We start from the raw sequence: 13,582 nt of genomic DNA on the forward strand, positions 1-13,582 counted from the left end.
TTTCTTTTCTTTTCTTTTCTTTTCTTTTCTTTTCTTTTCTTTTCTTTATAAGGCAAAGTCTTGCTTTATTGCCCAGGCTGGAATGCAGTGGCACAGTCTCGGTTCACTGCAACCTCTGCCTCCCAGGTTCAAGCAATTCTTATGCCTCAGCCTCCTAAGTAGCTGGGATTACAGGCGCGTGCCACCATGCTGGCTAATTTTTGTATTTTTAGTAGAGACGGGATTTCACCTTGTTGGCCAGGCTGGTCTCAAACTCCTGACCTCGCACCTGGCCAGAATACTTGGATCTTGATGATGAAAGTAGAATGGACTGGGTGCGGTGGCTCACACCTGTAATCCCAGCACTTTGGGAGGCCAAGGCAAGTGGATCACTTGAGGTCAGGTGGGGGGAGGGAGGGACGGAGAGAGGGAGGAAGGAAGGAAAGAAAGAAAAATGTAAAAGGAACAACATAGGAGAACTATCTTTTTTCCAGATCCTCCTTTAACCAAACTTGGGTGTGAATTGCTGTTTGCCAGCTTGGCTCAGAGGTGACAGGGTGAGAGTGGATAGTGAATTTGCAGTTGCAGAGGCAATGCAGCAATCTTCCATAGTGTCTAGGATGATCTCCTGTCCTTTTGACTCCTATAAGGGGCATTTCTTTTCATGCCTAACTCCAGACAGCATGAGTTCATTTAAGCTTTAAGTACCTGTACTGGAAGAGATGATGACATCGAGAAAGTAGACAGTTTTTTCTTTATGTAGTTACAAATGCTGTACTTAGAATAATTCAGACAAAATAGGGTTCTTGGTTTTTAGCTAAAATAATTCCAAATAGTTACAATTTTTTTTGGAGCTATATAAAATATTTTTTAAGAAATGGAAGAATTTTATAACTTCATTTCCAAAATAATACTTTCATACCAATACATTTATGTAATATTAATAAAATATATGATGTGTCACTTGACTGAGGGAGTTTAACTCATATGATTATGAAATGCCAACTGAGAAGGTATGTTTTTAGTGCTTTCGTAAAACTGGAGTGAAAACACATTGTTCTTTTCTAGGGCCTGAGGCTGATGAAACTCCTGAAGTTTTGCCACACATAGAAAAGGTTGGTCTGTATAACAGAAATTAACTATGTAGATTGTGGATTTAGATTTTTTTAAAAATGTGTCAATTAAAGTATCAAGCTCATTTAGACCCTCACCTAGGCAGGAATATGACTAAACCATTTCGGTAGATAGAAATCTATTTTTGTCTAATCACCTCTTTCATATTTATTCTTCCTATTGCTCATAAAAGTGTTTTCTTGATCTGTGTTTCTTATCCAGTACTGTAAGTCTCTTACTTTTTATCTAGAGTAGAAATACATAACTTATTATCAAACTAGTTTCTGAGATAATGTAACAAAGTTCCTTCCTGCTTTGGATTTGCTTTGTACTTGATGCTATGGAGAATCAGAGGACTGTAGGATTGGCTGTGCTCACAATGAACTCACGCTTTCCTTAGGGATACTGGGCAATCAAGGACCTCCCCAAGCCAGCCCAGTATACCCATACCTTACTTTTTTTTTTTTTTTTGAGATAAAGTCTCACTTTGTTGCCCAGGCTGGAGTACAGTTGTGCGATCGATTATAACTCACTGCCACCTTGAACTCTTGGGCTCAAGAGATCCTCTCACCTCAGCCTCCCAAGTAGCGGGGACTACAGGCCCATACTGCCACACCCAGCTAATTTTTTTCTTTTAATTATTTTGTAGAGACTAGGTCTTGGCATCTCACCCAGAGTTGTCCCTGTAGCTTACTTTATCTCAGCCATACCTTACACATCCCTGCCTTCATGCTTTTGCTTGAATCAGGAACCAGAAGATGGGAAATAACATAAAATTTGGAAACCAGATAGGTCTAGGTTCCAAGGATAACTGTTTATATCTGTAAGATAGGGACAGTGATAGCTGTTTTACAGGTATTGTGAGGACCGAGCAATGATGGTTCATGGTGTCTGGCACCTAGTTGCTGCTCAGTAAATGTGTGTTCCTCCATTCTTTCACTCCTTCACAAATCTTTAATTTCTGGCATAAGTACCTGTTCTTCTGTGGATCTATTTCAGATAATTCTGGCAATCTTGACAAAGTAATTGCTCCCTCTCTAGCATTCATTATTTACTGACTATATCATTATTTCCAAATCACTTGTACTCTATGATATTAATAGATCTTCTGAGGAAAAGGATTTTTTGGACAAAAATGTTTGGAGAACACTGTGTCCTAAAGTTCCCCCAATGCACATGGTTTGGAAAGTCCTGTCGTCCTCTACTGCCTCCATTGTTTTCTTCCCCAGAAAACTCATTATTGCAACACACTAGGCTTTGTATGTTATCAAGCGAATGAGCCTGCTGCCTGATGTGCATAGAAGCCAATGCTGTGGCACTGGCTTTTGAGGGAAAAAAAAAAAAAAAAAAAGGCTTTATTGTGAGACAGGCCAGCAAGGTGACAGGAGAGGCAGTTCAAATTTGTGTCCTCTATTTGGGGTCTGAAACAGGTTTTAAGGGGGCAGAAGGTAAGGGAAAGGACTTAGGAATGTTGGTTTGACAGAGTCTGATTAGAAGGCTTCAAATTTGACCATTTACGGTAAGGTATATTTAGGTGGATTTTAGCACCAAATCTTCCTGTCCAGGAGACCTCTTGCTTCAGAAAGAGTACCAGTGGTCAGGTTCCAGTCATTTCTCAGTTTTCTTGGTTCAGGAGGAGGGGGAGTCATTTCTCAGTCTTCTTTGTTCAAGGTTCTGGCTGCGCTACATGACTTGCACTTTTGGCCCTGTTATACCTGCAAGATGACTTGACATTCTGTTACCAACAAAGTAGGGCCAGTTTGGGCTGGTTCTGTGGTTATAAATGGAACTGCTTGATATACACTAGTTTATGCCATTCATTTGATTTCATAAGTGTTCTATGACATTATTTGTATTCTATTTAATATCTTAGGTATTTATGTCTTGAATCTTTTTTTTTTTTTTATGTCTTGAATCTTAAGTTGGAAATAAATTGCTTTAGGACAGAGCCCAATGTATATACTTTATTATACCTGGTGCCTTGAATTTAGTAGACATAAGGACTTCAAATAGTGGGGAGGCCTTAAACTGAGACTTAGAGAGTGAGTAGGATCTGGTTCTTGAATTTCTTGCATATTCCTTTTATCTTTCTGAGAAAATTATAGTTAGCATTGCTAACAAATAAATATGTTTTCTTAAGTGTTGTATGCTATTAATATATACTGAGTACATAAAGGTGGCAGGTAGAAAAGGACAGGAGGAAGAATAAAGTGGTTTTGCTTTTCTTAGTCATACCAGATTAGAATATTAGAAAGCTTACAAATTACAGCACATCCTGTCAAAGGTATGGTGGATTTGATTTTTGGAAAAAACTAAAGTCATTGAAACCCATTCTGTTATTTAAGGCCAATAAAAAGTATTTAGTGTTCGAAAAATTTTCAGTGCCTTTAAAGCACATTATTTTCTTGAATGACTTATAAACTCATTCTGAAAGCAATTTCAAAAGAGGGATTCTAACAGTATTTTGAGTATTAGAAACTTTGTGAGGCTGGGCGCAGTGACTTAGGCCTGTAATCCCTGTACTTTGGGAGGCCGAAGCGGGCAGATCGCCTGAGGTCAGGAGATTGAGACCAGCTGGACCAACATGGTGAAACCCTATCTCTCTTAAAAGTACAAAAAATTAGCAGGGCATGGTGGCAGACCCCTGTAATCCCAACTACTCAAGAGGCTGAGGCAGGAGAATCAGTTGAACCCTGGAGGCGGAGGTTGCAGTGAGCCGAGATGGCCCCACTATACTCCAGCCTAGGTGACAGAGTGAGACTCCATCTCAAAAAAAAGAAAAAAAGAAACATTGTGAGAACAGGTATAACCTATTAAGGTGATGTCTTAGAGAAATAATAGTCATTTAGAAATGTTAAGTTTTTGTGGGGTTTTTGCTTAAAATAACCACAACTCAGAGCCATTCATTTACAGCTAGGGCTTGTAATATTTATACAGAACTGTACCCTCATTTCTTCACCTTTTCCCTCTGACCTTTTGTCCTTTGGCCTCTTTACTCCACATTTACTTATTCCTGCAAAGGTGGGGCAATAAAAAGAAGGTGAAATTTTGTTCCTAGTCAATAATTTTCATAAACCAAATAGGAAATTTTGGCAAGAAAGAATTTTATAACCATTAATTGCTATGAAGCTTTGAGATCATCTGTTAATTTAACTATCCATGGCATCTCTGCTTCTTCTGTTAGCACAGATAATTTAAACTTAAATGAATAATTTGCCATCTGTAATTATGGTCCAGCCAATTATGCTGTTGGTCTATTATTAAACGTTTAACCATGTATTCAGTAATTAGTGATTTGGTATAGGAAAGCAATAAAGAGTATTCTCTTTATTTATGGAAGGGAAGGAAAGTTGATGATAAATTTTGAGGGTAGCTTACAAACAAGATAAACTATAAAACTATAAAGTGTTCATTTTAAATACTTTATTGTATATGCTGTAATGATGTGATTTCTATTTGTAATACACAGGAACTAAGTGAAGGCAGAGATTCTCCTGAAGTTAGCCTTCTCTCAGGCACTGCTATTACAGTATCTGATATGGTTGCTGTAAAGGAGACATCATTAATAGAGCCAGAGAAGATCTTAGCAGCACCAAATACATTTTTTGAGCCTAGAAAGGAAGTCATATTGACCATGACTCCTGAAGAAACTAAGGATGAAGAAAGCTCTCTTGAAACCTTTGTGTCTGCCTTAGAAAGGTTACTTACATCACCGGAAAGCACCCAGGAGGAAAGACTGTCTGAATTAGTAAGTGATTTTGATCGTAAAGAATTGATGGACCCATTGAGTGACTCTCTTAGTTCCATATCAATACCTTTGAATGCCTGGTCGGCATGTCATAGAGATTCACTAGAAAATGCAAAGGATGATGCATTGCCAGCTGAGTTATTGGAAGCCCTGAACACATTGTCGGAAGCCAAGATGGAAACCATCTGTCACAGAAAAGAGGGAGGCAGCAGTCTCATTGCTAGAAATGAATGTTTAGAAGTGAAGTTCAATACGTCTCAGACCAATGAAGATTGTACACAAATCGCAGAGGTGAATTTTGAATTTCTTTGTTCTACTCCACCATTTGAACATGGATCTAAGTTACTGAGCTATGAAACAGGCGTCTTTCAGTGGAGCAAGTAGCTGAAAATATGAGTCTATGATTTTGCCTTTTAAACATCAACAAGTTTTCATTGTGTTAAAATAAAATTTACCCAAATATCAACACCATAAGATACTTTGTGACTTGGAAGCATAGAGTGATCTTTTTAGAAGTTCCTAGGGTAGAGTTTTCTGGGAGTTAGGAAGTTAAAATAGACAGATTTCTTCCCAACAGGCCTAAGAAGATGGCTTACATGTAGGAAGGAAAGACTTCTTTACTAAAATTTTCTGTTAGCTCCGAAAATCACTGTGTCTACCTGGGTGCAGAGTACTGATGGGATACCCCACATTAATTTACATTTTGACACAGAATATATGCAGGGATGCCAGGGGAGGGGAAAAAAATATGCGTAGCTTAAGCAGAATTTTGCCTTCTATGTCTGAGAATACTGCCAGGTGGCATAGCTCTTGGGGTTTAGAATTCTTGTAGTATTATGCCTAGAAGCCCTGTAGTGGCCTATCACTCACAAAATGTCATATTGACAGTTTCTGTGTTTTTTAAAATAATCTTTATTGTTTTTTTCTTGATTATAATAATAATGCATCCTCATTATAAAACAAATTTTAAACCTGACAGAATTACATAATAATATAGTAACAAATATCCTCCACAATTTCACTCTTTAGAGATAATCATTGTTAACAGTTGGGTGTATCTCTCTCCAGTTATTTCCATCATATTCTGTATTAGTTCATTTTATACTAATGGGATTATATTATATGTAATGCCTTCCAACTTATTTTTTAAATTTAATAATATATTTTGTTTATCTTTCAGTGTCAGCAAACGTAGCACTGCTTAAATCTTTTGATTTGAGTAGTATTCCACTATGTAAATGTATTGTAATTTATTTAATCAATTCACTGATGATATCATTTGGATTGTTTTCTTTCTATCTTCCGATTACCAAAATGTTTCTGTGAACATCCTTGTGAAGATTTATATAACAAAATCTTGAGCTCAGGTTGCAGCATACGTACCTGGAATAATACTGCATGAAATTCTGGTTAACAAATCTCAAAACTGACATAGGATTTTTTAAAAGCCAGAAAAAGAGAAACTAATTATGGAGATAGGGCATGAAGATTAAATATGGAAAGAGGGAATATAAGTAAAGTGTAGGAAATTATGATTGATATTAATACAGTGAATATGAATTTAGCAAGTCTTCAAAATGAAAGAAAAAAGAAACCCTCTTAAGGAGAAAGGAGGCTTATTTAGAACAGATCAAATAATATACTCGTTTACTCAGCTGTAATAAAAATATGGAGCTTGTTACCTTTAGAAGCTTTGCAAGATGGATATGTAAGTAGGCTGAAGAAAGGTTTAGATGATACATATAAAGAATACATATGCTCATGGAAGTTAAATCTATAATGAATTATTAAGGGAAAGTTAGAGAAAAATTCCTGATATACTGTTAACCTTTTAAAATCAATGTAATGGAGGTTATGTACTATCTTGTTCCACAAAATATCACTTACTGCTGCTGTCAGATAACAAAACCCTAGGCTGAATAGTCCATTGATCTAGCCTAGTGTGACATTTCCAATGTTTTTGTAGATCTCTCATCATTCTACATTCCCAATTTCTTGCAAAATTAAAGCTCCCAGAGTGACCACACATTTGCCCTTGAATTTTCAAAATAAATATTGATCAAAATCATTTTTCACTTATGCTCTTAAGCTTTTAAATCTGCATTGTCCTTTATTACATTAATTATTATAAAATCTTTCATTATGTCCACATATGTCCATGAATTCTTGTACTTGCATTCTGTAATAGGCGTTTTAATTTAATCAAAGGTCAAGACAAAATTTAGCTTCTTACAGTTTTAAGTTTTTTTGCAGTGTTGTAATTGTTTGTGGATGTATTTACGTATTTGCAGACTCTGCAAGACCCAGATCCATCTGGGTTGCAAACTTTGGCTCATCAAAATATCACTTCTTGTGAACCACTAAGTAATAAGAGAAATTCACATTCAGTGACAAATAGCTCTGACCAGGAAACTGCGTGTGTGTTGAGAAGATCATCCAGACTAGAAAAACTGAAAGTAAGCAGAGATGCAAAGTACTCAGATCACATGTATAAGATGCCAGAAAAGATTTTACCAAAAATCCTTGGCTGTGAGGACCTAACAAATAATAACTCATCAGCTCAGAATTTCAGGTATGCAGTGAAATTATGTCTTTATCTCCAGGTATGCTGTAGACATTATAGATAATTATGTGCTTGGGGTCAGGTTCAGTATACAGTTAACACAGGGTAAAGAGCTTTATTTTTTATATTATTGCTTTTTTTATTTTGCAGCTTTTGGTCAGTGCCATACCACACAGCAAGGCTTTTTCCTTGCAAAGAGCCTGCATCTTTTTCTCTAGAGGGTGAATAGAGTGGATAGTGACATGCCAACTTGGGGAGTGAAGAGCAGGAGATTCAGAATACTCGCACTTGTAAATGACTAATCCTAAAGAAGAAAAACCCACAGGTAGTGCAAAGAGAGGGCTAGAAGCCATGATGACTGGCATGCCTGCTGCAGAATTACCTGCAGGAGCCATCTCCATTTTTAAAACTGCCACGCCACTTGAGAACAGCTCAGTAAAATACCCTGGAGTTTTAATATTATAGTCAAAATTTGGTATAATTCTCTGTGAATGTTTGTAAAAACCGTTATAGCCATTTAAAAAATACGTTGTTTTTCAAGAATGCAGGATCCGGCTTTAATGATTGATGGTAAAGAGAAGAATATGCATTCATCCAGGTTCAAGAATGGAAAACAAATCAAGAAAAATGAACAATTTCCAGGAAAAAAAGGTGATGCATAGTTTGAGTATTTTTCTATTTCTTTTACAGAAACAGAATTTTGGTAGAAAGGATTCAGAGATTATCTTTCTCAACTTTCTAATGTTATTGATAAGGAAACTGGATTTCAGATAGGTTAAGGGTTTTTCCCAGCATCATACAGCTCATTAGTAGCATAATTGAGAATTGATCCTGAACTTCTGACTCATAGGTTAGTACTTTTTTCTATAATTCTGATTTGGAAACAGTAGTTACAGACCTCTTTTTAAATTTACATGTGTAACCAACCTAGCATAAGCCTATGAAAAAGCATATCAGGAGGAATAAAGGAAAGACAAGGCACAACTGTTATTTTCTTAGATCTTATTTCTGTGTTCCTATACCATCCAAAAGATTGAACTAAAAAACTCTCAGAAGCAATAAGAGAACCTAGAAACACTGTTTAAAAAATAATAGATAGTGGAACAACTGGCAAAACTGAAATATGGGTTGTAGATGAAAAAATAATATTGTATCAGAGGTAAGTTTTCTGAATTTGATAATAATACTGCAGTGATATAAGTGTACATTTTTGTCCTTAGAAATACACATTAAAGTATTAGTGAGTAAAAGGGCATGATGTGTAAAAGTTACTTTTTATATATACATGTGTCTGGATGCATATGTATCTGTAAAAAAGAATGGTTTAAAGTCAATGGTAAAATGTCAACCAGGGGTGAGTCTTTTGTTCTATTTTTACAACTTTTCTGTAAGTCTGAAATTATTTCAAAAGAAAAAGTTTTAAAAATGTGATAAGCTGGAGTCAATAATTAATGCCTTTCACATATATGTATGCATGAACTTGTTAGAAAATGTAAAAGATTATCTCATTTATAATTGTTACAAAAAGAAAATACTTTTATAACTAATAAGAAATGTGTCATATTTATAAGAAGAGTTTAAAAATTCTACTGAGGGATGTAAAAAATACTTGAATAAATGGAAAGAAGAACCTTGTTCTTGACTAGATTCAGCATTGTAAGAAGGTTCTCCCTAAATTATTCTAGAAATGCATGAGATCTCATCAAAAACAGATTTTTATTTATTTGCTAATTTTTTTGTTTTATTTTGTATTGCTTTTACAGGGATAGAGAGTAGCTATGAGGAAGTTTCAAAGGAATGCTAAATATCACCTAGAAAAGTAAATATGAAAGACTAGCCAAGAAAATTCTGAAAAATAAAAACAAAAAGAGTGGCAGGACCTTGTTCTCTGTAATATGTGAGCATATTAGAAAGCTACAAAATTAAAGTTATTTGACACTGTAGCAGGAATAGACAGATAACTCAGTAAAACAGAATAGAGAGTTTAGATGTAGAAGCCAGCTACAGTGAGACATGGGACAGATATGTAATATAGATGGCACCTCAAATTGTGGTGAAAAGAAAGACTAAGCAATAAGTAGTGGAAAACACAAACAAAATTGGGTTTCCATAACATTCTTCACACCAACTTTAATTTCAGACTGATCAAAGATTTAAATGAAAAATGAAAGTTGTAGAAGAAAATGTAAGTGAATTTTGCCGTAACCTTGGTGTGGAAAAAGTCTTTTTAAACCCTCTTGGTTTCTGAGGTTAAAATCACAAAATTAACTGCATACCTTTAAAATAATGGTAAAAATTCTTTTAAAGAATGATAAAATTAATTACATACATTTTAAAAAATTGTATAGAAATATACCCTAAAGAAGAATCAAATATTAAATAGCTAAGAAATATTAGCATCATTTGACAAGGGTTTAATGGCATTAGTATGCAAAAAGCTCTTATGAAACAGTAAGGATAAAGAACAGAGGGTGTATGTCATGGCCTTAACGGTGGTGATGGTTTCATGGGTATATACTTGTCCCCAAGTATATTGAATTGTATACATTAAATAAATATCCCTTTTTACATGTTAGATAATAATAATAACAATAATTGATTTAAAAATTTTAAACTGGGGGAAAAAAGTAAAAAGAACATGAATAGATAAGGAACATGAACAAGCAGTTTACAGAAAGAGAAATATACACACACACAAACACAAATACACATAAGCACCTTAGTCCATTCCTATTGGTCTAGGAATTCAAGTTTGAGTTTTGGGAGGAAACCATTCATTCTATAACACCTTCATTGGTGAATTCTCCAAAATATATAAGGGGGAAATAATACCAGTTCTCCACACAATTCTTCCAAAAAATTAAAGATGAGGAAACTCTTCTCAACTCATTTTAATGAGGTCATCATTAAACTGATACCAAAATCAGAGACATTATAAGAACAGAAAATTAGACTAAATATCCTTCATGAATATAGATGCAAAAATTCTAAACAGGCCAGGTGCGGTGACTGATGCCTAGAGTTGCGGTACTTTGGGAGGCTGAAGCGGGTGGATCGCTTGAGCCCAGAAGTTTGAGATCAGCTTAGGCAACATGGCGAAACCCTGTCTCTACGAAAAATGCAAAAAATTAGCTGGGCATGGTGGTGCGTGCCTGTAGTCCCAGCTACTCAGGAGGCTGAGGTGGGAGAATTACCTGAGCCTGCAAAATTGAGGCTGCAATGAGCCATGATTGCACCACTGCACTCCATCCTGGGCAATACCCTGGAGAAGAATATGGAGGGCAAGACCCTGTCTCAGAAAAAAAAAATTCTAAACAAAACTTGAGCATATCAAATCCAACATTATATAACACATCATGAACAAGTGGTGTTTATCCTAGGAATGCAAGATTAGTTTTACACTTGAAGACCGATCTCTGTAATTCATTATATTAACAAGCTGAAAAAGAGAAACCATATGATCATCTCAATAAATGCACAGAAAGCATTTGACAACATCTAACACATCTGTTCCTAGTGGAAATTCTCAGCAAACTAGGAATAGAGGGGAAACTTCAACCTGACAATGGACGTCTACAGAAATCATACAGTTTTATACTTAATTGTGAAAGACTAAATGCTTTCCTCCTAAGATCAGAAAATTACATAATTATAATATAACAAGTACAACTGGCACAGACAGATTTGGAAATAAAGACTGCTCTGATTATGGTAAGCATACAATTTGTCTAGTGGGAAAAGAATGCTTTGTAGTCTGGTATACAAGAAGGTAGACTCAAAGTTCAGCAGTTTGGTTTGTTATGCAGTGGAACTGAATCAAGGGAGTCAAAAGGCAAGGCAGTTTTATGTAGTCTATTAAGAAAGCTGCTGCAGTACTCAGTTACCTTTGTAAGGTTTTAGGATGGGGCAGGTTAGCTAGATAAAAATTGGAAAAGCTATCATCAAGCTATTCTGAAATTCAGAAAATCCAAATGAGTATTGCCCTTCAAATTGACAGGATTTGGAACAAGTAAATGAGGAGCTTCAGTATTTTAGGAGGCACAGTGGAGAACTGATACTTGATATACATTATCTGGAAAAGCATTTTAATCATGCATTTCTGCTGACTTAGTAAATAAAAACAATTGCAAAGATCAGGCTATGATTCTCTTCTTAATTTCATTAATTTATTTTTAGCAAAGAAAGATAATTTTGCATTCCTTTTTCCAGTCTCATTGGGATTAGTTTTTGTATCTTATATGCCTCTGAGATTTTCTCCTCATGGTTTTGTAAGACATCTGGTAATATACCATTTTATTAAATTCGATAATATATTATTCTAGGTTTAAATAATCGTTTTCACCAGAACTTTTAAGAAGATTATCTGTTAGTCCTTTCATATATGCACCTTTCATGGTTTTTCAATCAACATACACTGTTTATCATGGTTTATAGTTTACTTCAAATATTTTAAAACTAGTGACATTTGTTGCTTTTTCCTTTTTGTATGTAGATAATATTATAGTTGGGTTAATGGATGAATATTCTCATAATATAATATACTTCACTTCTAGACTGTTGACTGAGTTAATCCTGTTACCTATGTTCGTAAAGTTTGTAGTTTGAAATCTGTTGTTTGTAATTCATATTCCTTCTGATATTCAAATAATGATTTTTTTTCCTTTTGTTCATTCCCTCATTTCAGAAAAAATGAAGGTGAACAAAATATCTCTTGGTACCATTAACCGGAGAAACATTTTTGGAGAGAACTTAGTATATAAGGCTGCTCTGAACGATGATGCTGATCTTGTTCATCATTGTATAAAAAAAGGTGGAAATGTTAATCAGCCAAGTTATGCTGGTAAGTTAGGATTACCACCCACAGTTATCTTAAGAGTGGTTTGTAGTTTCAGCTGAATCACTCTTAGGAAAGTATAGCAAAGTGAGCCTGAGGTAAGTTCCAAACAGAAGACTTTCAGGTCATTTTCCTATTTAAGTAGCTCATCACCATTATCTTTCAGGGAAGAGGGCAGGATGAGAAGACTGGGTGGCAGGAGAAGAGCATTATGTTTCTTCTTCAAAGATTATGCCAGGTGGGTTATGTGCAGTGGCATCCAGAAGGTATTTGGGGCTGGCTTTGCAAGGTCATTGTTACTATGAGACTCAGCCTTAAATGAAGGAGAAATGATGTCAAACACTGGAAGAAACTGATGGTGCACTGAGCTATAGGGGAAAATTCATGATGAAATGGTAGATATACAGCAGGAGCAGTGGCCAGGGAAATGGAAAGAATACGGTATGAAGTACAGAGCTTGGGACAGGGTGCTCAGAAAGAGCAGTATTTCTGCAAGCCTGGGTCACTGGGACAATCTTCCCTGTGGGTAGAATGTGACATGTTGTGCTAGAGAAGAGTGATTCCTTAAAGGTACTTACACTGAACAATACTTGGACAGCCTGGATGGTGCTTTTGGGTGTCCATACTTTTCCTGTGGTTTCTAAACTTGCTCAGTTTAGAAACAGTGCAAAGAGTCTTATGGTGCACAGAGATGGCACAGTAAAATCCATGGACAAGCAGCTGATTTCAAGTGCACCCCCAGTACTTTACTTTAGCAAGGCCTGGGTTTACACTATAATCAGGATTTTAACAGGATATTATTTTAAATGTCATATCCAGGTCATAGCCCTATAACCCTCAACGTTGGATCCTTATTTGCCAGCCACAGCACTTACTGTCTTGATTTCAAGAGATATGTGGTTCTTTCTGTTGGTATTCTTTGTCTGCCCGTTGAGTTCAAGAGTAGCCCTACATGCAGCCAGTTTTGACTTTATGGATTTCCCAAGCATCTCTTAACATGTTTCTTTTTATTAACTTTTTCTTTTTCTGTGCCATTGTTAACATTCTCAGTGACTGTTCCCTTCTTGTCTTCAGCCAGTTAATATATACCTTTTCCTCATTGTCCCAGGTACTTCTGTGACCTTCATGAATTCTTTATCCCTATCATATTTCCCTGCATTTTGAACTTACTTGTTCTCTACTTTTCCTTCTTACTTTGCGTCTTAGCTCTATCTTTATTTCTGGCTACCACATCCCACAGAATTACAGGGGACAGTGTTTCCATTTTCAACAGAATCACCTGCAAAGTTTGTTTAAAGTGCAACCATCATTTCACCTCCCAAAACACACACACACACACACACAC

General features: G+C 35.8%; 1 protein-coding gene across 2 annotated transcripts in view; it reads left to right on the forward strand.

Annotated features, from left to right (window-relative positions):
* ANKRD31 (ankyrin repeat domain 31) overlaps positions 1 to 13,582 on the forward strand; it is a 179,413-nt gene that overhangs the window by 47,250 nt on the left and 118,581 nt on the right. For both annotated transcript variants that reach the window (XM_031935419.1, XM_023207991.1), the window contains exons 6-10: positions 1,048 to 1,094; positions 4,562 to 5,131; positions 7,132 to 7,412; positions 7,945 to 8,054; positions 12,088 to 12,243. In XM_031935419.1, coding sequence (XP_031791279.1) covers positions 1,048 to 1,094; positions 4,562 to 5,131; positions 7,132 to 7,412; positions 7,945 to 8,054; positions 12,088 to 12,243 — 1,164 coding nt within the window. The remainder of the gene's footprint in view (positions 1 to 1,047; positions 1,095 to 4,561; positions 5,132 to 7,131; positions 7,413 to 7,944; positions 8,055 to 12,087; positions 12,244 to 13,582) is intronic.

The sequence above is a fragment of the Piliocolobus tephrosceles genome, chromosome 4 (assembly GCF_002776525.5).
Source record: "Piliocolobus tephrosceles isolate RC106 chromosome 4, ASM277652v3, whole genome shotgun sequence".
NCBI classification, from domain to species: domain Eukaryota; kingdom Metazoa; phylum Chordata; class Mammalia; order Primates; family Cercopithecidae; genus Piliocolobus; species Piliocolobus tephrosceles.